General features: G+C 37.3%; 1 protein-coding gene across 1 annotated transcript; it reads left to right on the top strand.

Moving 5' to 3' along the window:
- Positions 1 to 22,226: 22,226 nt before the first annotated feature.
- LOC139874904 (aspartate--tRNA ligase 1, cytoplasmic-like) lies at positions 22,227 to 23,674 on the top strand. The gene is made up of 4 exons (XM_071862294.1): positions 22,227 to 22,247; positions 22,329 to 22,631; positions 22,843 to 22,979; positions 23,524 to 23,674. Exons 1-4 carry the CDS (start codon positions 22,227 to 22,229, stop codon positions 23,672 to 23,674), a joined length of 612 nt encoding a protein of 203 aa, XP_071718395.1.
- Positions 23,675 to 26,483: the final 2,809 nt, after the last annotated feature.

Genomic DNA, 26,483 nt, shown 5'->3' with positions numbered 1-26,483 from the left:
CCGATATATCCAGATGGGATTACACCGCCAAGGGCAAACTCGCCAGTCACAACCACGCGGTTGGATTTTTCCTCGGTGGATCCAAGGGTCATCTTGGTGGACACTAGCGGTGAAACAGTAGGCCCGCACGTGGTATGCTGTAACCATGTACCTATTTATAGTACCACGGTTTCAATCCCTCTGCAGACGCAGAGTATTCAGCAGAATTAATCGTTTACACCGTTGCAACCATGGCAACCACCGAGTCCAATTTCGCAGTTTTTGACTCCTGCGGATGCGCAGGCATTACTTAATAGTTGGGGGTTCGGTGTCATTCCAGATGCCAATTCTCATTGGACACCGATAACCGTAGAACAGCAAAGCACTGCGCATACGGTTGGGCTTATAACGGCATATCCTCAGGTATCGCGAGCATCTGCGCCACAGGTTTCAGCACCTTTTCAGCTACCCGTATACTCTGCGTCGGCAAGCCTGCCTTCTTTTACAACGCATCAGCCTTGGTTATATCCGCAAACGCCGGGGCAACCGTGGAAAAATATTCAGGGGCAGGCGAATCTCGCAAGCCAATTTATGCAGGCAGCACCTCCTGATATGGTCCACCTATTTTCGCAACCTGATTTTGTTCAGGATATGATTAGGCGTTTCTTCGCAGGGCTCAAAGGTGACCCTGTTAAACCACCTTTTGAGCTACCAACTACTTTTGATAAGTTTCCTCCGCATATAATTGCATATCCCTTTCCATCAGCACCAAAGATACCCCACACACTAGGTAATAATAATGGTTTGACTGATCCGGATGATTTCCTGCAGCGTTTCGAAGGCGCAATGCGCACCCAAGGTTGGGTGGATCCAGTTGCATGTCAGATATTTCCCATGACGCTGCAGGGCATTGCTCGCGAATGGTTTAATAAACTCCCATCAGGTAGCATATCCGGTTTCATGGATCTGCGGACGAAGTTCTTGCTGCAATATCAGAATCAGAGGCCACACAAACGCACTCATATCGAATGTCATGATATTGTGCAGAAATCCAAGGAATCTTTGGGTGAATTTCTCACAAGATATACTAATGAGTGTCTGCGTATACCGGATCTCAAGCCAGAGCAACAGATTTCCGGACTCATACATGGTATAAACTCAGAGCGGCACCCAACGTTGGTCAAGCGTTTGTGCCATACGGTGCCAACAACTTATACTGAAGCACTTAAAGAGTGCCATGATTATATGCGGAGTGGCGAAGATAACGATATTCCCACTGCCAGCTCGCGCAATGAAAGGAAAGACGATGATGATCGATCGCAAAGACGATGATGATCGATCGCGTGATCAAAACCGCGGAAGTAACTCTCACGGTAGGTATCCTAGCAGTGGTCCTATCAGAAGTGATAAAGGAAAATCAAGTGGCAATTATCGAAACAATAGCCAGCGCGACATCAATAATCAGAACTATGCGATGCTGAAAAGTTTGTCTAAAACACCAAAGGAAATTTTGGCAACAGAACCAGTGTGCGCGACCTTTGGGGTTCCAACTCCGCTTACAGAATTTGGTAAGCGGGATAAAACAAAGTATTGTGAATTCCATGATGATTATGGTCATGACACTAATAGATGTAAAAACTTGATGGAACGAGTGCTCGAGGCACTGCGCGCAGGTAAATTGGATCACCTAAAACCACCTAAGAAGGACAAGGGAAAAGCCGCAGAGGAAGGGCCGAAGGCTAAAACTTTCGCATGGCAAAAAGTTGATAAAAAAAAAACGCCGACTTAACCATTAATATGGTCGACGCAGAGAAACTTAGCCAGCGGAGAAAGTACAATGATCACCAGGACTGGGAACTTCTCCCAATCACATTTCCTCCTGTAATGTCAATCGACACAGTTAACGAGCCCATTATCATTAAGTGTCGCATCCCTACTTGCGGTGTACAAATTAAACGCATGCATGTTGACACCGGAAGTGGCGTTGACATTATGTAACAGCATTGCTATCGTTTCCTCTCTGCAGAAGTTAAAACGTAGTTACGCCATTCTGATATTACGTTATCTGGGTTCTCCGGAGAAAGCTCATGGCCGCTAGGCCGGTTAGAGCTAATAGTAGAGCTCGCAGATGATAAGAATCCGCAGTTAATCAGACAAGAGTTAGTTGACTTTTATGTGGTTCGTTCAACTTCGTGGTACAATGCGCTGCTTGAGAGAAATTTCATACGACGTTTTAACATTATACCATCGGTGGTGCATGGCTTGATTAAGTTTCCTACGAAGGGAGGGGTTGCCACAATTGCGTCACATCAAACAACCGAGTTGTGTGGTTCAGTTGTGCCAGTAGACATTCCCAGCATGGGAGAACAACTTGCAAGCAGTGCGGTCGTAGCTAATTGATTACATCCGGACAAGCGTATCAAAATTGGCGCAGGCTTGTCAGCTGAAACCAAGGCTAAGTTACATGGAATATTATCCGCAAACGCAGATGTTTTCGCATGTCAAGAATCAGACATGGCTGGGGTTCCGCGTGATATTGCGGAACATAAGTTGAATGTTAATCCATCACTCACACCCGTTAGACAAAAGAAGCGACATATGGCTCTTGAGCGCAGTGATTGGTTATGCGCAGAAGTAGATAACCTTGTTAAAGCAAACATTCTGCGGGAAGTGCGGTATCAGACATGGGTCGCTAATCCTGTGTTGGTGAAAAAGGCCGACGGTAATTGGCGGATGTGTGTTGATTTTAAAGACATTAACAAAGCATGTCCCAAGGACAACTACCTTCTCCCGGAGATAGATTGGAAGGTGGAATCATTGTCAGGTTTCCGGTACAAGTGTTTTCTAGATGCATACAAGGGTTATCACCAAATTTTAATGGCTGCGGAAGATGAGGACAAAACTTATTTTCATGCGCCGCAGGGTATTTATTGTTATACGAAGATGCCTTTCGGATTAAAAAAACGCAGGCGCAACTTATCAGCGCGTAATTGACGCAGCCTTCAAGCACCAAATTGGTAGAAATCTTGAAGCATACGTCGACGACTTGGTAATTAAAAGTAACACCGAATAAGAAATGCTCGCGGACATCCTAGAAACGTTCGCATCTCTACGCAGGATTAACATGAAGCTTAACCCGCTCAAATGCAGTTTTGCGGAAGAAGAGGGCAAGTTTCTAGGTCATGTAGTAACGGCGCGAGGAATCAAGGTGAATCCCAAAAAGATTGAGGCCATTGATAGTTTACCATCTCCAAGGACAAAGAAAGATGTGCAGAGTCTAACCGGGAAACTTGCGGCAATCACGCGGTTTTTGTCAAAAACTGCAGAACGACAGTTGCCATTCTTCAATACTTTGAAGAATTGCTTGAAGAAAAAGGACTTCATATGGACTTAGGAAGCAGAATCAGCCTTTTAGGAGATGAATAAGGTGCTCGCTGAATTACCAACACTCACCGCGCCAGTATCAGGAAAAACGCTTATGCTGTACCTTGCGGCATCGAAAGAGGCTATCAGCTCGGTTCTTATCGCAGATCGCGGAAAGGTAATCCACTTTTATTTACATGCATTATTTATTTCGCAGAAATATAACGCTGAGGTTTTCTCAGACGCAAATGCCGGTATACTTTGTAAGCAAGACGCTGACATCAAGCGAAGTAAACTATTCACCAATAGAAAAGCTGGTATATGCGCTAGTCCACACGGCGCGGCGTTTGCGCCGGTACTTTCAAGCACATCCAATCGTGGTTCTAACTGATCAACCGATCAAGCAGGTTGGTACATGCCTAATTTGCGGCAATGTCCGGGGTTACCGCATTGACTAACGCAATCATTTTTCTTTCAGGTGTTATACAAGCCTGAGATTTGTGAAGACCCGTCCTAATCCATCCGGACAAAGTCCATATCGATTATAAACGATTCACAACAGTTGATTACATCGCGAGGTACTTGACCTCTATATGATACATTTTACAAACATTGCATTCAATTTTAAAAGACAATCTTTCTTTACCACGAAAACTGACGGCATGCATACCATTTCAGAATATATCTAACTATAATTGACTTAATAATAATCTTGATGAACTCGACGACTCGAATGCAACGTCTTTTGAAATATACCATGAATGACTCCAAGTAATGTTTCTAAAATGAGCAAATGCACAGCGGAAGATTTCTTTCGTACCTGAGAATAAACATGCTTTCAAGTGTCAACCAAAAGGTTGGTGAGTTCATTAGTTTAACATAAATAATCATTTCATAATTTTAATAGACCACAAGATTTCATATTTCCATTTCTCATAAACATAAGTCCCATGCATAGAGACAAAAAAATATCATTCATATGGATTGAACACCTGGTAACCGACATTCACAATATGCATATAAGAATATCCCCATCATTCCGGGATCCTCCTTCGGACATGATATAAATTTTGAAGTACTAAAGCATCCGGTACTTTGGATGGGACTTGTTGGGCCCGATAGATCTATCTTTAGAGTTCGCGTCAATTAGGGTGTCTGTTCCCTAATTCTTAGATTACCAGACTTAATAAAAAAGGGCATATTCAGTTTCGATCATTCAACCATAGAACGTAATTTCGATTACTTGTGTCTATTTCGTAAAACAGTTATAAAAGTTGCGCATGTATTCTCAGCCCAAAAATATGTAAAGGGTAAAAAGGCAAATGAAACTCACGCATATAAATATTATAAAACAGTTAATAAAGCATTTGCATGTATTCTCAGCCCAAAAATGTAAAGAGTAAAAAGGGCAAATGAAACTCACGCATATAAATATTGTAAAACAGTTAATAAAGCATTTGCATGTATTCTCAGCCCAAAAATGTAAAGAGAGAAAAAGGGCAAATGAAACTCACGCACATAAATATTGTAAAACAGTTATTAAAACAGTGCATGTATTCTCAGCCCAAAAATGTAATGAGTAAAAGGGAGTAAATGAACTCACCATAATGTATTTTGTAGTAAAAATACATATGACGACATTAAACAACTAAACAATGCAGGGTTGGCCTCGAATTCACGAACCTATATCATTTGTATATATATTAAAATGTAGAATCGTAATTGATCAAGTTTATAATTTATATCTTAAATTATATATTATATATAGTAAATATAGTTTTATTTAATTAATAGCTATTTGATAAAATAATATTGATAATAATAAATAAAAAGTTATTTTATTTTATAATAATAATAGTAATTACAATAATAACTATAATATCCCTAATACTTTTACTAATAATGAAAATAATAATGTTATTAATAACAATAATAATACTTATCATAATAATAATAATAATAATAATAATAATAATAATAATAATAATAATAATAATAATAATAATAATAATAATAATAATAATAATAATAATAATAATAATAATAATGAATAATAGAAAACTACCTTTGAAGAAAAAGTATCAAGAAAAATAATTAAACTGCCCTAGTCAGGGCTCGAACCCGTGACCTCCCATTAATCCAACAACTCCTAAACCACTCCTCCATTCTTGATTTTCTGATTAAACTCCCAACCAGATTTATCTAACCCGAAATTCTGTTCATACCTTCTTCTTTATTAAACTCATTTCATGATCATCCTCTATCATGATTATAACTTCATAACATAATCATAACCGTCTAACATCACTTATCAGATTCATCGTACGTATCATCATACGTCGCCATTGATCACCATCATAATTTATACTCATCATCTTAATCTATTATCATCATAATTACTAACACTTTAACCCGCACAAAATCATAACCATATCAAGATCATCATCGACACTTCTATTATCTTAATCTTTTACCTCATCAATATTACACGATTACCCTAATATCTAATCACAATTTGGGCTTTGGTTCAATGGAAGCCTGGATCATATCGGCCCAATAATTGAGGAGTGGGCTTCGGCAAAAAAAAAATAACAAAGTAGGAATTTGGTGCAGCAGCCCAACAGATAATAAAAGTTTGCGGCCCAACTGGAATAGAAACCCACTACCCATGCTGAAAATCAAAAAGTCCATCAACATGTGTAAACTAAATTGCTCGATATATTGTAGTGGTGGGGTTCGTCTGGTAATGGTAACAACTAACACATCATCATCTTTATTTTTATATATCATCATTATCGTGTATCATAGTCATAATTAGAATCATAATATCAATATCAATACCTCACGGTGACATCACCACTTCATTATCTTTTATCATAATCATGATTAACATCGCATAACGTTAGCATAAATGGGAACAAATTCAGAGACGCAGCTGTAGTTATGCTGTTGTAGCATCAACACGTCGATTATCATCTTCTTCTCATTATCATCATCATCATCATCATACCGGAATCATAATCCCATCATCATTTTCATTTTGTGATCTTCATTAAGCTTTACTATCATCACGATCCTAAACTTCTTCTTCATCACTTTTAACGATCATCATTATCGTATTCGTTTGCTATTTTTATGCAACTTTACCAACTTTAAATTGTAGTCATATTCTATATTTTTTTTTATTATAAAAGGTTAATTAAATATTGCATTATGTATGATCACTTTTACCTTTTAAAAGGTGTCGGCCATCACAAAATAAAACAAAGAGGCATGTTATTCTCATTCCCTTAATCTTCACTTTAATCATCATATTACAAACCATGACTCATTATGTTGGCCATAGTGTGTTGTTTTTGATCCACTAGTAATACAATATTAATCCAAGTGGGGTTTCGATTTGGTGATAATGTTTTCAAACGGTCGAAGCCATCACAAAGAGAAAGAAAGTACACGCATGCATTTTATCTGTAAACATCATTATCATCACCACTTTACGACTTTCAAATAATAAATAGCAGGTGGATTTGTTCGGTAGTGGTTAAATGGGTGACGTTTCCTTTTGGGTTAGAGTCGAACAACAAATCACAAGAAAAGATAATGAATGATGGTATTCGATTTGAAAACAACGACACAGAAGTGATATGATGATCGATGGTATGTGCGTGATGTAAGGTGATGGTCTGGTATAGCTGCGAGCAAAACAGTGGTAAGTTTCTTGATTCTTGATCATGTAAACTGTTTGTGTTTATAAGGTGTCCAAGGGATAAATAGAATGGACTAAATATAGCAGTGAAGGATAGTAACTGTTTAATAATGGTTTAATGGTGATGTTTTCGGTGGAATGCAGCATCAATCTAAGGTGATCAAACAAATAAAGTGAGCAGTTGTAACAGAAAAACGTGTAGCAGTTTTAGAGGGTGGTTCGATAGAGATTAGATAGAGGTGGTGGATGTGAAGTGTTGTATATCATTGTAATCTATATGTTAAATGTATATGTATTTTTATATTGAGAGATTAATTGAAATGGAAGCATCACAGAATAAATTGAGCAAGTGGGGTGTAACGTGTAAATGATAAAGCCGATTTGATTGGATATAAAGCGGAAAGTAAAATATTGATTGCTCATATCATTGTACCCGAATATATATATATATATATATATAAATACATAAAATTACAACAATCATAGTAAATGATATTGATAATATAATAAAAAAAATTATAAATCAACATTCATGAATTATGAAATAGTACAGCCATCGGTACTGTGCAATCATGTAATTATTTAGTCGACATAAATTAAATGGAATATGTCTCGTGATCCGTTGATAATCAGTGGCGGATCAAAGTGTTCAGAAAAATCCCAAATTTTTAAATTAATTATATTTATTTTTAATATACCTTATTTATATATAGAGATATATTTTATATAATAATTATTATAATATTCTATTTTTATTTTATTAATTTTTAATAACAACATCATATAATACTTCTAATTATATTTCGAATTATCATTTATCTATACTTACACCCATATCTATTTACGATTAATTGTTCGTGAATCGTCGAGAGCAGTCGAAGGTCAATTGAATATATGAACATCGTTCCAAACTTTTTGAGACTCAATCCTTACAGACTTTGCTTATCATGTCGAAATCATATAAAGTTTAAGTTTAAATTTAGTCTAAAATTCTCGGGTCGTCACAGTACCTACCCGTTAAAGAAATTTCGTCCCGAAATTTGAGTGAGGTGGTCATGACTAACAATAGAAATGTTTTCATGACGAATATGAGTTGATAAATAGAATTTTATCACAGGGTGTAACCTGGATAAATTAATTAGATTATTCAAAGCGTACGAGTGAAGCTATCACGAAAGAATGAAATGAAGAAATAGAGATTCATCTTAGCTTTTGACGTAACCAGGGTTGAATTTAGAACATAAGGTGCGTCTTAACTTTTGACGTTGTCTTGGTTGAATTCCGGAATTCAAGGGATTTATAGAAAATCCTCGAAATCAAAAAGATTTGATTCTTCGGTGAGTAAGGAAATTAAGATCTCTATAATTAAATACGGTGATCTTCCTCGATTACTCTGTCTGATATTTCCATTATAAATTAAGCTCTTCCGTTCTATTATTCTCACCATTCCTATACTTTCTTTCTTAGTTCATACATCCAAAAGATTGTGAAAATGCTTAGTCCAGTTCTGATCCTTGTCCTCATTCTTACTATCGCAACAATCATTCTCCTTTTCCAACTTCCACCAGAGGAATATGTCTTCTTCTACTCCGCCCTTGGGTTTATAATGTTTTTAATTCTTCCGTGTCTTTATGTTGCGATAAACATTGATATGCACGGTTTGTAATTTATGTGTTGTTATCAGGCTTTATATTCTCCTTATATTTCAAAGTTCTATGCTTTTGTTTTCTCTTTCCGACTTCAAGTCAAGCGAATAATAGTCCAGAATTTGTAGATATAGAGTTTCGAATGATTATAATGTTCTAAGTAGGAAGGAATGTGATAGCACGGTTTGATTTGTCAAATTACCAGAATCACTGAGAATAGAACTATCAAGAATATATTTTCTTGTTATGTTCAGAGGTGAAGTAGAATGAACGAGTCGTGTAACATGGCACATGATGACGTTATGATCTGTGAATCATCACGTTTCATTAGAAACTCAGCATGACTTACTGTAATATAATCACGGTGATCAAGTGTTATTATATTATACTAACTCATGCATCAGTTTTTAACATTACTTCAATAACATTCATATTTTAAGCTCGAAAGTTTACAGAATATAGAAACTAACAGTTTCTATATGATGTAACACTGATAGCACTAATAGATTAATGATTCAGATAAGAATAGTTATGAAAATATCTTCAGAAATATGGAGGATATTTATAATGAAAGATACGATGATATCTTGGAATTTCTAATATCGAAGGATGATGGAGACTATTGTCCGCAAGGGTTTAGAGTAAGGAGCAAGATATTCGCTAAAGACTTCAGCAGGCATTGAATCATTTAGATTCTTTGAAGTCAAACTTATTCTTTGTGATTTGTCCACGGCTTTCTTCATAGTTTCGCATAACCTGCTTTTCGGTACTAAATTTTCTCTTGAATGTTTTCAATATACTGATACACAGGAAGCATGAAGAGGTATATAATTTCGGACGAGAATATTTTTGAAAATATCCTCAGAAATATCGAAGATATTGATGATGATATTTTTGGAATTTCTTAGTTCGATGGTTGATGAAGAAGATTTTTCGCAAGATTTTAACATGAGTACGGAGCAAGATTTTCGTTGAAGGTTTCATCGGATCCAGAATTACCTGGATTCTTTGAATATATGGTATGGTCCTTGTATTTGTCCTTAGTCTCCTTCGTAGTTAGCTCAATCCGTTTTTCAGTTCCAACTTTTCTGAGCTTTTCCAACATACTATTTTTTATCATCAAACTTTCAATGATTAAGGTCGTTTACGGTTGTCTATGGTTTCTGCTGCTTCATTCAGCTTTTTCAACATTCGGAGTATTGGTTTGTGACTGAGTGCTTTTTAGAATTTCAGAATGAGAGATCATAATTCTAAGAGATAAATGTCATACATATAATTGTTGATGTAGATATGATGTGAGTTTTCAAAGTACTGATTGCTGATTCCTGGTAATTGTTATGGCAGTTCTCATTACAAGATGCGGATGAGTATATGATAGGGTTTCAATGAATAAATATAATGATTTGTCAGAGAGATTTAAGCCAAGAAGCAACGAGGTTGCTGGTACGTTTACTGCTAATGTAGTGAGATATAAACAGTTTTTCGGTATTGATGACGAAAGGCAACTTTTATATCAGGGTTATAATAAGCTAAACCGAGTGAAAAGTCGAAGTTGACTTGTTGGAGCTGTGACAAAATTTACTACCTTGAAAAGGGATTGTGAAGTTATTTTGGGTAATAATAATGCTAAAGGATCTAACACAGATACATGTTAAACGTTTAATCAGGTTCCGAGTATTTTCAGGTGCATAGCTATATGCATCTCTCTTTCCTTCCGTAAATGATGTGCGATTGGTTCATCCTCTCGATTGAAATGTTTTCAAGAATCATGAAAGATTTGAACACAGATTGAAATCATCAAGATACAAATGAGGTTTAAGATGAAATCAAGTGGCAAACTTGAAGAATTGTTTAGTTTCATATGTTATAATTAATATTTTAATTCATTTTAATTGTCCACTGTTGGTAGTCCTCAGTTGATTAGTCCACAGTTAGCTAGGAACCGTTAGCTAGGATTTTGTTAGCGTGGATTCTTAACAAAATCTATCATAGTTAATTTATTTGTTTCTAACAAATTTTTTTTTTTTTTCGTCAAATGTTTTCTTCATTATGCCACTTGTTGGCTTCTGATAGGTCAGAATCCAAATATGAAATTTGAATGGAAATGGTTATTCTGTGGTGAACGGATTCATACAACTGTGGATGTAAGTAGGATATGAAATGACCGCTGAATCAGATTTCAGATTTGAAGAATGTACAGTGTAACTTATTAATGTGAAACTAAATATTCCTCGGGTATTACCTACCCGTTAAAATATTTTCATCATTAACAGTTTGTACGAAAGAATTTTTAATCACAATCTTTATGAAAATATATATACATATATATTTTCTTCAGATATAATCATGGATTTAATGAGTCAATTATGATATTAATCTCATTTGATTTATTGTAAGAACAAGAATATATATAATCTTTAAAACATTAGAGATTACATAATTGCCATGTCGAACGAAGATAAATGATGTAAAATGATTCGCAGATTGATGATTATGCTCGAGGTACAGATTGCGATGTCGAGGCGTGTGATGCGGATGTTGTTGTTGGTGGTAATGGTACTGTTGATGTTGGTGCCATTGCTGAAGCTGGTACGTTTTGCACCATATTTTCCAAAGCTACAACTCGGACCCGAAGCTCGTTGGCTTCTGCTATTACTCCGGGATGATTGTCGGTCAGAACGAGCGGATGAATAAGGTTCAGAATTATGGATAGCATATGATCTTGTCGAGTTACCCTGGAAATGGGACTGAAAATGGTGTCTCGAATAGGTTCGCCGGTAAACGCTTCAGGTTCCTTGTCAAGAGGTGAATTCAGTTGGTGGAAGGGATTTCCTTATGCGCGTTTCCATTATTTAAGTCAACTAAGAACTCATCAGATGAATTAATAATGGCTGATTGGTTGATTCATGCCGATGACGCTGTTTTCGGAGCTTAGGTGAATATCTATGTCGGAATAGCTGTCGGAATAACTATCGGAATAGCTATTGGAATCTGAGGGACTTGAACTGGTTGCAGGATTCATCTCGTACGATCAGATGAAGGATTTTCGGTAAGAAATAGATTATAGTATGTAGATTAGTACCCTGCAATACATAATTTACATATGCATATATAATACTAAAATCCCATAAGTTACGGAGGAATCTACGGGAGTTGTCAAACAAAGTTACAGTAACAGATACGCTAAGATATGAAGTAGCAGATACGCTAAGATATGAATTTTGTCTATACACTATTCATGCAGTCAATGCAGTAAAACGTGTCTAGACTAAGAATGATAAGCAAGTGATTCTCTAAGAATGATAAGCAGGTAATTTTTTTGACACAAAATGATAAGCAAAACTTTTGACATGCAGACACGGTCGAAGTCCAGACCCACTAATGCATCCTAACAACTTATCAGTTAGACACATTAATGCAGACATGGTTCGCTAAGACTACCGCTCTGATACCAACTGTGAAGACCCGTCCTAATCCATCCAGACAAAGTCCATATCGATTATAAACGATTCACAACAGTTGATTACATCGCGAGGTACTTGACCTCTATATAATACATTTTACAAACATTGCATTCAATTTTAAAAGACAATCTTTCTTTACCACGAAAACTGACGGCATGCATACCATTTCAGAATATATCTAACTATAATTGACTTAATAATAATCTTGATGAACTCGACGACTCGAATGCAACGTCTTTTGAAATATACCATGAATGACTCCAAGTAATGTTTCTAAAATGAGCAAATGCACAGCGGAAGATTTCTTTCGTACCTGAGAATAAACATGCTTTCAAGTGTCAACCAAAAGGTTGGTGAGTTCATTAGTTTAACATAAATAATCATTTCATAATTTTAATAGACCACAAGATTTCATATTTCCATTTCTCATAAACATAAGTCCCATGCATAGAGACAAAAAAATATCATTCATATGGATTGAACACCTGGTAACCGACATTCACAATATGCATATAAGAATATCCCCATCATTCCGGGATCCTCCTTAGGACATGATATAAATTTTGAAGTACTAAAGCATCCGGTACTTTGGATGGGACTTGTTGGGCCCGATAGATCTATCTTTAGAGTTCGCGTCAATTAGGGTGTCTGTTCCCTAATTCTTAGATTACCAGACTTAATAAAAAGGGGCATATTCAGTTTCGATCATTCAACCATAGAACGTAATTTCGATTACTTGTGTCTATTTCGTAAAACAGTTATAAAAGTTGCGCATGTATTCTCAGCCCAAAAATATGTAAAGGGTAAAAAGGCAAATGAAACTCACGCATATAAATATTATAAAACAGTTAATAAAGCATTTGCATGTATTCTCAGCCCAAAAATGTAAAGAGTAAAAAGGGCAAATGAAACTCACGCATATAAATATTGTAAAACAGTTAATAAAACATTTGCATGTATTCTCAGCCCAAAAATGTAAAGAGAGAAAAAGGGCAAATGAAACTCACGCACATAAATATTGTAAAACAGTTATTAAAACAGTGCATGTATTCTCAGCCCAAAAATGTAATGAGTAAAAGGGAGTAAATGAACTCACCATAATGTATTTTGTAGTAAAAATACATATGACGACATTGAACAACTAAACAATGCAGGGTTGGCCTCGAATTCACGAACCTATATCATTTGTATATATATTAAAATGTAGAATCGTAATTGATCAAGTTTATAATTTATATCTTAAATTATATATTATATATAGTAAATATAGTTTTATTTAATTAATAGCTATTTGATAAAATAATATTGATAATAATAAATAAAAAGTTATTTTATTTTATAATAATAATAGTAATTACAATAATAACTATAATATCCCTAATACTTTTACTAATAATGAAAATAATAATGTTATTAATAACAATAATAATACTTATCATAATAATAATAATAATAATAATAATAATAATAATAATAATAATAATAATAATAATAATAATAATAATAATAATAATAATAATAATAATAATAATGAATAATAGAAAACTACCTTTGAAGAAAAAGTATCAAGAAAAATAATTAAACTGCCCTAGTCAGGGCTCGAACCCGTGACCTCCCATTAATCCAACAACTCCTAAACCACTCCTCCATTCTTGATTTTCTGATTAAACTCCCAACCAGATTTATCTAACCCGAAATTCTGTTCATACCTTCTTCTTTATTAAACTCATTTCATGATCATCCTCTATCATGATTATAACTTCATAACATAATCATAACCGTCTAACATCACTTATCAGATTCATCGTACGTATCATCATACGTCGCCATTGATCACCATCATAATTTATACTCATCATCTTAATCTATTATCATCATAATTACTAACACTTTAACCCGCACAAAATCATAACCATATCAAGATCATCATCGACACTTCTATTATCTTAATCTTTTACCTCATCAATATTACACGATTACCCTAATATCTAATCACAATTTGGGCTTTGGTTCAATGGAAGCCTGGATCATATCGGCCCAATAATTGAGGAGTGGGCTTCGGCAAAAAAAAAATAACAAAGTAGGAATTTGGTGCAGCAGCCCAACAGATAATAAAAGTTTGCGGCCCAACTGGAATAGAAACCCACTACCCATGCTGAAAATCAAAAAGTCCATCAACATGTGTAAACTAAATTGCTCGATATATTGTAGTGGTGGGGTTCGTCTGGTAATGGTAACAACTAACACATCATCATCTTTATTTTTATATATCATCATTATCGTGTATCATAGTCATAATTAGAATCATAATATCAATATCAATACCTCACGGTGACATCACCACTTCATTATCTTTTATCATAATCATGATTAACATCGCATAACGTTAGCATAAATGGGAACAAATTCAGAGACGCAGCTGTAGTTATGCTGTTGTAGCATCAACACGTCGATTATCATCTTCTTCTCATTATCATCATCATCATCATCATACCGGAATCATAATCCCATCATCATTTTCATTTTGTGATCTTCATTAAGCTTTACTATCATCACGATCCTAAACTTCTTCTTCATCACTTTTAACGATCATCATTATCGTATTCGTTTGCTATTTTTATGCAACTTTACCAACTTTAAATTGTAGTCATATTCTATATTTTTTTTTATTATAAAAGGTTAATTAAATATTGCATTATGTATGATCACTTTTACCTTTTAAAAGGTGTCGGCCATCACAAAATAAAACAAAGAGGCATGTTATTCTCATTCCCTTAATCTTCACTTTAATCATCATATTACAAACCATGACTCATTATGTTGGCCATAGTGTGTTGTTTTTGATCCACTAGTAATACAATATTAATCCAAGTGGGGTTTCGATTTGGTGATAATGTTTTCAAACGGTCGAAGCCATCACAAAGAGAAAGAAAGTACACGCATGCATTTTATCTGTAAACATCATTATCATCACCACTTTACGACTTTCAAATAATAAATAGCAGGTGGATTTGTTCGGTAGTGGTTAAATGGGTGACGTTTCCTTTTGGGTTAGAGTCGAACAACAAATCACAAGAAAAGATAATGAATGATGGTATTCGATTTGAAAACAACGACACAGAAGTGATATGATGATCGATGGTATGTTCGTGATGTAAGGTGATGGTCTGGTATAGCTGCGAGCAAAACAGTGGTAAGTTTCTTGATTCTTGATCATGTAAACTGTTTGTGTTTATAAGGTGTCCAAGGGATAAATAGAATGGACTAAATATAGCAGTGAAGGATAGTAACTGTTTAATAATGGTTTAATGGTGATGTTTTCGGTGGAATGCAGCATCAATCTAAGGTGATCAAACAAATAAAGTGAGCAGTTGTAACAGAAAAACGTGTAGCAGTTTTAGAGGGTGGTTCGATAGAGATTAGATAGAGGTGGTGGATGTGAAGTGTTGTATATCATTGTAATCTATATGTTAAATGTATATGTATTTTTATATTGAGAGATTAATTGAAATGGAAGCATCACAGAATAAATTGAGCAAGTGGGGTGTAACGTGTAAATGATAAAGCCGATTTGATTGGATATAAAGCGGAAAGTAAAATATTGATTGCTCATATCATTGTACCTGAATATATATATATATAAATACATAAAATTACAACAATCACAGTAAATGATATTGATAATATAATAAAAAAAATTATAAATCAACATTCATGAATTATGAAATAGTACAGCCATCGGTACTGTGCAATCATGTAATTATTTAGTCGACATAAATTAAATGGAATATGTCTCGTGATCCGTTGATAATCAGTGGCGGATCAAAGTGTTCAGAAAAATCCCAAATTTTTAAATTAATTATATTTATTTTTAATATACCTTATTTATATATAGAGATATATTTTATATAATAATTATTATAATATTCTATTTTTATTTTATTAATTTTTAATAACAACATCATATAATACTTCTAATTATATTTCGAATTATCATTTATCTATACTTACACCCATATCTATTTACGATTAATTGTTCGTGAATCGTCGAGAGCAGTCGAAGGTCAATTGAATATATGAACATCGTTCCAAACTTTTTGAGACTCAATCCTTACAGACTTTGCTTATCATGTCGAAATCATATAAAGTTTAAGTTTAAATTTAGTCTAAAATTCTCGGGTCGTCACAAGATTTCTGGCCGAATAGCTAAATTGACAGTTGAGTTAGGAGAACATGAAATAAATTTTTCTTCGCGCAGCGTGGTTAAGGGTCAAATACTTGCGGATTACCTAGCAGAGTTACCTGCAGATGTTGAGGCATCGGCAGAGCATCAGGATACGCCTGTGCCACCTTTGTCATCATGGGAATTATACACCGATGGTGCCTGCAGCGCAGCCGGCGCGGGCGCAGGTGTAATTTTAACTGGCCCAGATGGTGAAGAGCATACATATGCGTTGCGGTTTAATTTTGCTGTTACAAACAACGAAGCAGAATACGAGGCTTTGTTAGCAGGTATGCGTATTGCGCATAAGTTAAATGTTAAAATTTTGCACGCTTATGTGGATTCAAAGCTGGTATGCATTCAAGTCAGCGGAGACTTCGAAGCGCATGACATAGCCATGCAGCAGTATTTATCGCTTGTTCATAACCTCGCTGACCAGTTTGAGGCTTTTCAAATCTCCCACGTCATGCGGGGGCAAAATAAGAAGGCGGATGCGCTTAGCAAATTGGCTGCTTTGGCCTTTGATCATCTGGGGAAGAAAGTTCTTATAGAAGAACTGCATGCAAAATCCATTGTTATGATGCCTTTAGTGGCACCTGTTGAGGAATCCAGCTCAACATGGATGACACCTATTATTGCTTTCCTGCGGGACGACACCTCACCTGCGGATTCCGTTGAAGCAAGGAAAGTCCGCACCAGGGCACCACTGTACGCCCTTGAGGGTGACGTCCTATATCGAAAAAATTACTTAGGGCCACACTTAAGGTGTATTGGTCCGAAAGAGGCAGAGGAGGTTATACGCGAGGTGCATGAAGGTGCATGCGCTCTTCATTCGGGGCACATGTCTATTGTGTCAAAAATCATGCGGCTAGGTTATTATTGGCCCACTATGTACGCAGATACCACCCGCATAGTTAAGCAATGCGAATCTTGCCAAATACATGCACCTATCAGCAGGGCACCTGCGCATCTAATGATACCAGTCTCCTCACCATGGCCATTCTGCAAATGGGCAATTGACATAGTCGGACCATTTTCAAAAGGCTGAGGTAATATTATCATTTATTATATACCATATGCTATTTACATCAGTATCTTACGCATACTCTGCGCACGCAGGAAATATCAAATTTTTGATTGTTGCAATTAACTATTTCACGAAGTGGGTTGAAGCACGACCAATGGCAACAATTTCAGGAAAAGGGTGCGAAATTTTGTATGGGAAGACATTGTTTGTCGATTCGGCATACCAAATGAAATCTTTAGTAATAACGGTACGCAGTTTGCGGGGGATCCTTTTCGTAGTTGGTGTGCGGAGCTTAATATTAAGCAAACTTTTACTTCCGTTGCACATCCGCAGGCGAATGGCCAGTGCGAAGTCACCAACCGGGATATAGTAGCTGGAATCAAAGCTAGATTGGGTCATGACCGCATTAGTTGGGTGGACGAACTACCAAAGGTTTTGTGGGCGCATAGAACAACACCCAAAGCGAGCACTGGTGAGACTCCGTTCAGTTTGTTCTATGGATCAGAAGCTGTTGTACCCGCAGAAATTGGGGTGCCAACGTTCCGCATACAGAATTTTGACGAACAAAATAACTCCGAAGCTTTGCGGAAAAATCTTAATCTGCTTGAAGAATGCAGACTCTCTGCGGCGGTGAACGATGCCAATAATAAGCAGAAAATTGCAAAGTACTACAATCAACGCGTGCGTTCGCGCTCTTATAAGTGCGGGGACTTAGTTTGGAGTCAAAATGACGCAAGTCATGCGGAAGATACTGGGAAACTGGGCCCCCATTGGGAAGTTCCATACAAGGTAGCAAAATCAAGCAACACCGGGGCATACCATCTCGAGACATTAGATGGAAAACCTGTGAAACGCACTTGGCATGCGACGTTGTTGAAAAAATGTTATATGTAGCTGGATGGACCTGATCACTCCAATTTATTTTAGCACATTATTTTTTCTATGTATTTTCCGTCCGTTTGGATGTGTCGCGGTTGTAATCATGATTAATGCTAATTAAAATATTTACTCGAGCATACTTTTGTTGTGTATTTCTCTATTTTGTATGTGGTTCCTGCCTACTTAAGGGGTGACCTCTAGCCCCCGTGCGGCAGAAGCCTGTTTAGTTACAAGGCTAGACATTAACGGCAGGCGAAGGGAATTGGCTTTCCCCTAGCCAAGGGCCAAGCAGACTAGATGGCTGCCAAGTCGACTTAAAAATACAAGCATTGGTTTGCTTGTGCGTAATTACTCTCGCATTGGTTTGCTTGAGGAACTCTTAAGTGTAAAAGCATTGGTTTGTTTTTAGTTGCGTTGCTTACCATACAGCTAAAGTGCACCTCTAGAACATGACAAAGCAATAACGCAGTAGCTTTTGAGTCTAAACTGTTCAAGGAATAATTGCTAAAATGTTGGTTTATTTTATGCAGCACCTGCGTATGCGCATGAGTTTTGAAAAGCTATGCGCATGGGCATGCGGTTCATCTTTTGTTCTGATTCGCGATATATAAACAATTAATAGATAACGCATGCATAACACAAAAATATATAATATAAACTAAGTTATTACACATAAATCGTTTCAAGTGCCTGCCCAACATGGGACTTAGGGCCCAAAAATTGTATTTACAATTGCCTGCCTAAGCATAGGACTTACGGCGCAAACGGTTACAAGCGAAACCTAGAAATCCTCCTTGAGGAACCCATCAATTGACATATTCGGGTCCGCGGTAAAAGCATTGATTAGGGGGATTGGGATGGCTGCGATGGCGTCTTCCGCTTCAAGGAGCGCCACGGTCGTACCCTCCTTCAAGTTCTTCTACACAATGTCGGGGTATGGTGGCGTCATACCGCATCCTTTGATAACCTCTACCATCACCTTGTTGATTTCATGGTCCTTCACCGCATCAACATAGGCGTTAAATTTGTCAGTTACGGGCCCCGAGTCCATCACCTTCTGCGCAATGGTGGGAAGGGCGGTGCGAAGCTTTGATAAGTCCGCCTCTGCCAGCTCACGGCCTGTCACCGCGTCATCCTTCTCCCTTGTCACCCTTTCCAGTTCCAGCCGCAGGCGCTCCGTTTCACGTTTCTCCTGATCAACCGCCCCAACTAACTCGCGGTTTTTCTTCCTTTCCTCAATCAGGGCGGTCTTTGTTTCCGCCGCAGTCACCTCCACTGCCTTGCGCGCTTCTTCCGCGGCATCCCTGTCTTTTTTGACCTGGTCAACGCCCGCTTGCAGCAGTCCCAACTCTGTTTCTTTTTGCACGGCCACTTGATACAAATTGGTGGAGCGGCGGGCCTGATCCGCAAACATACCAAAGAATACAAGGCCGTTCTGGATGAAGGCATTGAGCGCTTGGTGAAAGGGCAGTGCGGCTAGCTGATTGCGGAACTCAGCCGGAAAGATTTGTTGTAAAAAGGCAGACTGCTCTGCGGCGTTTTCGGCGGAGGACTGGGTGAGCTGCGCCAGGTTTGCCAATCGAAAGCTACCGGCGGTAGGACTGGCATAGAATCAGAGTCAAGGTGTATCGCCCTGTCCCTGGACGTGGCGGTAGCCTCCAGTTCCGAATTTGCCTGCGGCGGCGTCTGCTGCGTCTCCTCAATATGCTCTGCAAACCAGTAACTTGTTAGCACATGAAGTTAATCGTACGGTGTTTACGAAAGAAACGAGATGCTTACCGGTGATAGGAGGAGGAAGATCTGTGGATGCTGGATCGACGGAGACAAAGTTGTCATTCCGCATGTCCTCCTTTTGTTTAGGAGTTAGCTTCTTCTTCTTCTGCTTGGTTTGGGTAGCTTCGACAGCCTTGCGCTTGTTGCCCGAGGTGGCAGGTGCTTTCACCTCGTTCTCGCCAGTCTTCTCCTGCTCAAGCGGCTCATTAACATTCTGCTTGCGGAAGGAGATGGCCGCAATCTCCTCTGCGGTTAGCACTTTCTTCATCTTCATCTCTGCAAACATATGCGCAATATTAGAACATGTATGTCTACGCTAGTGGTTAAATATTCATATGCATTTATACTATTCCTACCCTTGCCATTCGGCGCGATTATGGCTGGACGCATGTTCTCCCATGGCCAGTGCGCGGATATCCTTCCCAACCTTAGCATAACATTCCCATATAACCGGTGCACAAGCTGTGCGTTAGCGCACTCCGCTAACAGCTTCGTTTCCTCGTCATCAAGGACGGGGGTTTTGTTCACGTCCTTAGCCATGCTTTCGTACCAGACAAGTGTTTGCGGAAAGGTGGCTCCCACAACAGATTGGTCAATAAAAAAGAAGGTTTCTTTCCAGTGACCCGCATTCGATTTGGGGGTTTTGGTGAAGTTCTCACGAGCGAAGAAAGTGAACCACGACTTGTGATGATTCGCTAAGCGGTATAGGTGGCAGAACACCTTCACTAAGGGCACCTTGTTGAGTGCAACGCACCACATCTCAAACAGTACAATCTTCCCTATTGCGTAAGGGTGTAATTGCCCTAACCCTACGCCAAAATGATCTAAAACGCCTAAAAAGAAGTCGGAAGGAGGCACCCTAAAATTGCCATGCTTAAACGCATGCTCATATATAGCTACCTTATTCTCCGGCGATTTGTGGGCACGTTGATTAGACTGGGGAGGCACCGGATTATACTGTGCTAGCGGTGGGTATTGTTTAACTAAAAAATCAATATGCTTCTGCTCTATAATAGACACTACACTACCTACATATGTCTCGTTAGCCTTAGTCATTTTCTATAAAGTGATCGGAGAATAACTAACCTTTAGAAGTTGGCCGGAGTATTCAAGATTTGTTCGAAATTGAAATTGGCAGAGTATCAGGGAAGCTTGGTGCAGAAAAGTGGAAATGTGTGTGAATGACGTCTATTTATAGTGTGGATTGGAAGTCATGGGGTGAAACGGTCTCATCGTGGTTGTACACGTGTTATGCAATCAACGGGTAGCATTTTATGCACGCGAGTGGATGTCAGGATGGTATGGTTCAATAGGAGCGCGTGACTTGACACGCGCCTGCCAACTGCAACTTTACGTCTTGTCAGCCGAATGGGTTTCTGCGACAGTGACAGGCATTTAATGACATCGAAATGCACGCGGAAAATTAAATTCTAGCCGTTTTCTTGTTTTTTCTTTTTCGCCTAATAGTTTGATATCATATGTCTTGCGCCATATAACATCAAACTGGGGGGACATAATGATACCGCAACCCGCATGCGCAATACACACGTATGCGGGCACTCGCTAGCATGCGTATGCGTGTACTTTGTATGCGGTATGCGGCATGCGGATTCGTATCGAATGCCTTTGTTCCCGGTACGGTGGTTACTTGGTCCTCAAGTATCTTTTCCATAATTATATCTGTGATTCGGGGGAGTTGGTTATGGAAGGGATTACCATTATCTCGGATGGTTCTAGAATTAGGGTTTGCCTATATATACAAACCCTAATTATCATTAACCACAACCACGTTATGTAACAATCATTAACCACACATCTTACGTAACCAGCATCATCTCTCGTTTTCTCAAGGTTAACAGGTTAGTTCTTTGTCGACTAGTACCTACAGCCTTATATGGGGGCCTTCCGATCAACGACCGTTATCGAAGGTGGACTTAATCACTTGGCCACCCCGCCGACATCATCATGTCGGCCAGGGTTATTCACGGCAGCCGGACCGGAGAGCCTTGTTCTAAGATCCTTAAACCCCCTTTTGCGTATTGAACAAGCATATTAACTCTATGGTAAAAATATGCATGATCAGAAAGCAACTTGTTCGTGTTAATCAGGATACCCGATAGAACAACCGGTTTTTGGATGTTCGCCTTGTTTCACAAGTTCTAAACGTATGACGTTCTGGCTACTTAATGTACTTGTGTTTTCTTTTTTTTATGTTCGTGTGTAAGCTTTATTATCTTTAACATAACAAATATTGAAAAATGTTTTGCAGTTTTTTAGGCAGTTTCTGCTGAATGAAGATTTTTTTTTAAATCCTCGCACCAAAATAAATGCAGGCGCTAGTGAAGGTGGTGCAGCGGTTTTCGAATTGGACTACAAGGGTCAACCTGCTTGTTTGGCACAATCGCCCCAGCTTCACAAGCAAATGGTTATTAATGGTGGTTTTGGCGGTAATTTTAGCGGCGTTTTTGTGGTGGGTCCTGCTTTTAGAGCTGAAGACTTATATACACACAGGCATTTGTGCGAGTTCACAAGTCTTGATGTGGAAATGGAGATTAAGAGGCATTATTTCGAGGTATGGACAACTAACACGTACGGAGTATAAGTTTCAAGATTTTATTTTTTGTATTACTTATACAATATGCGAATATGAAGAATTTTTTTTAATTATTTTGATATGTGGTTTTATATAGGAAATGGATTTAGTGGACGTCTTTTTGTTTTTATGTTTGACAAATTGAATCATGGAATTTTTTTTAATTATTTTGATATGTGGTTTTATATAGGTAATGGATTTAGTGGACCGTCTTTTTGTTTTATGTTTCTACTGGTCACGTCCACAGTCACCCCGATATGAACCGTCACTGCCACCCGGTCAGATACCATTTGTAGGATCGAATAAGCTCAAGAGTCCCTCTTTTCTGTAAAACCAATTGGTGATAGAGGGAGGTTCTCCTAAGCTTATATACAAACATTTATTTCTTTCTACTTCCGATGTGGGATACACAAACCGATTAGCTCCAACATCAAATGTCAAAGGTTAGTAAAGAAGATAACATCCTTCACTAATGTGTGAAAGTGATACTAACCAACATATGTGGATATCGCGATTTGGATTGTTGAACGTTTTGAATGCATGGTCAAGTCGGGTTGTGTTTTTTTGTCAAATGGATCCAAGTGGTAAACTCATGTTTATTCAAAATTGTTGGTTACGCGATTGGTCAAAGGGTCTTGATGTCAACCTTTTATATTGCATACAAACCTCTTAGGTCTTTCATTAAAACCTTATGTTAGTATTTTGAAACTGTAGAGAGTGTAATTGTACAACACATATTATAATCTTTGAACACTATTTTATGTATATAAGAATGAACTTAAGTTTTTGGGTCAACCCAGTTTGACACTTACAAAAGAATCAGAATTTGTTTTATTAGTCACTCCACATGCATATGCTTATTATTTTTCAGGATGGTAGATCCACTTGGGGATCTTAACACAGAAATTGAAAGAGCATTAAGACCATTCCCATTCATGACACCGTCATGGGCATTTCCTCAGCGCCACATCAGCTTTCTCTCCCCACCTTACTCAACACTTCCTCCCATAACACTCCCATAACACACCACTACTAACCATGACATACTCCATTCTCATTACATACCCCACAAAATTAATTAAATATATAAATGTACAACTTCAATAACAATATGTACAAGTTTGTTAAGCAAAATAAAGAAGAAAGAGAAGGTTATCCGTCCTGGAATGTGCTTGTGGAAGAAAAAAAGTATGGCGAGGGCAGTGAGGGCGATGGAGGGCGATGGAGGGCATGGACAATGCCATTGGAGCCCTCGAGGAAATGGGTGTATGACATAGGTGAGGGCGGACTGATGAGAATGGTCTAAGGAAGACTTGTATTGGAAAAGTAAGTCAGCTTTTCCAACTTTGACTATCGCTATTATTATTTTTATTAAATATTAAATCTTGTTTTTATGTTACTAGTATTATTTATAATTGTAGGTATGGAACAGAGTTTTATACATTGCACCGATATCCTCTGGCAGTTCGGCCTTTCTATACCATGCCTTGTGCTGATGATAAGGCTTATAGCTGCTCATTCGATGTGTTCATTAGAGGTGACCTACTTTGACAACATGTTTTATTTTAAGGTTAATGTTTGAACTTGTATGTATGCATGCATGCATGCATGTATGCATGTATGTACGTAGTATATACGTATGCACGTGTTTAGGAGAGGAGATTATTTCAGGATCCCAAAACATTTGGAGTCACGTGCAAAAGAATGTGGTATTGATATCAAAACAATATCATCATATAAGATGATATATAAGAGGTTACCGCGTATGTTTAGTTGTATTTAGGGTTAAAGCTACAAATAGGCTATATACTTTTTCAAATGTCCCGATGTCGGTTATATACGCATTTCAGTCTCATTGTTAGCTATATACCAATTTCTGTCTCACTATCCGCTATATACTTTTAAAAGATGTACTTTTTTAACCTTCAACCAAAGAAGTTGATGACGTGTCATCATATTTATAGTTTACATTGGAAAAAAAGGAACTATATAGTTTATATTGGAACAAAAGATAAACTATTAGTCGATTTATAGCTTTAATCTTTAATTATATTTAGTTCAAGTCACCTTTAAAAACAAAAAATATTACACATCATATTTTTGACCGGTTGTACCGGTAACCGGTAACGAATTGTTGATATGAGTGCACTTTTTGAAAGTATATAGCCAACAGTGAGACGGAAATGTGTATATAGCCGACATCGGGACATTAATTTGAAAAAGTATATAGCTTATTTGTAACTTTAACCATGAAACAAGTTACCTTGATAATGATCTAATTGGTGACAGTAAATTTAAGAGGGCATATGGTATGACACAATTGCTTTGTTTATTGTAGGTGTGGCGCCCCACCACAAGGTGGATTTGGAGTTGGATTGGAGCATGTTGTGATGCCTTTCTGTAACCTTGACAACATCCGCATGACTTCACTCTTCCCTCGTGACCCACGAAGGCTAGAACTGTAGATGTTCATAATAGTATATGCATTTTTGGTTAAATTTAGCAACAAAACTTCAATTTTACTGACACTAATAGCATTTTCTTGGGTAAAAAGGGAAAAAAATCACGTTGTTGATATCTGTAGTTTGTAACCATTTTCATCACAATACCTAAAGTTTAAATTTTGCATCGTTGGTACCTAAGTTTTGTGAGATTTACGTGGATAGTAACCACACCAAACGTCCTTCTACATTTAACAGTTACCACCTCATATGTGCCACGCATGTGAGGGTATATTCGTCCATTTCATTATTTTAATCTCTATAAACATGCGTGGCAAATTAGTATATCCAAAATGCAGTTGTAATCCCAGAATGCATTTGTAATACACATACTCTAAACACTCTTCTGTCAATTAGTATATCGAGTTCCAAAATTCCAAATCACTTGCTACCTCCAATAACATGCAAGGGTGAACAAGCTCTACATAGTTTCTTAAGGTACAGTCATAAAGGATTTTTTCATATAGCAACGTTAGCCAATTCAACACAGTATTCCACCAACTATTTTAAAGACCATTTCCTTCATATCGACTTGAACATGTTAACACATGCCACTTCAATCCCTATAATTTCACTACATATCAAATTGAACCAAATGACGAACAGGAAGGTTAGCCAGATGGAACAACCGAACTAATGATACGTATCAATTGTATATCAATAATCTACCACAAGACATATCCACCTCTGATACATTTTCAATCATATCTCCTATGACTCTCAAGTCTCAACAACTTAAAACAGGTACAGTTATACACTCAACAACATTATCTATGGCTTTATCAAGTCTATCCTATTTGATGTGATTCCTAATGTTTTATAATACATTACACAATGGCAACACCATTGCAACTCACGATGTATGAATAACTACACTTGTGTTGCAGCTCGAAACAACAGGCTCAAAAAATTGAGCTTCTCAAAGTATTCATTTACTTACTTACCACTATTAACAGCCTCAACATCATATAATTAAGTTCACAATCATTCGCATTTAACTACTAAACACATAATAATTATAATTGTATCAGATAACTTATTTATCTGCATAACAACTCAACTTCTAACGGAAAATCACGAAATACATTTATCCTAACCTCCTATACAAACTCTATGTTAGGAAAAATAGAAATAATAATCTGATGAGTCAAAAGTGTTTTGCAGTTTTAGAGTCTGAAGATTTAGAGTCTGAAGTACAGACTCTGGAATTACTGAAGTAAACGTATGATGATTTCTTGAAGCCAAAGTCATAGAATATTCTGGAGATATGTTTGTTATTTAAGAAGATTTGTTTTGAAGATTTGATTTTATCTCCAGAGTTAACTTCCTA

Source organism: Rutidosis leptorrhynchoides, chromosome 11 (assembly GCF_046630445.1).
Source record: "Rutidosis leptorrhynchoides isolate AG116_Rl617_1_P2 chromosome 11, CSIRO_AGI_Rlap_v1, whole genome shotgun sequence".
Classification (NCBI taxonomy): Eukaryota; Viridiplantae; Streptophyta; class Magnoliopsida; order Asterales; family Asteraceae; genus Rutidosis; species Rutidosis leptorrhynchoides.
This window is presented reverse-complemented; position numbering and strand designations above follow the sequence as displayed.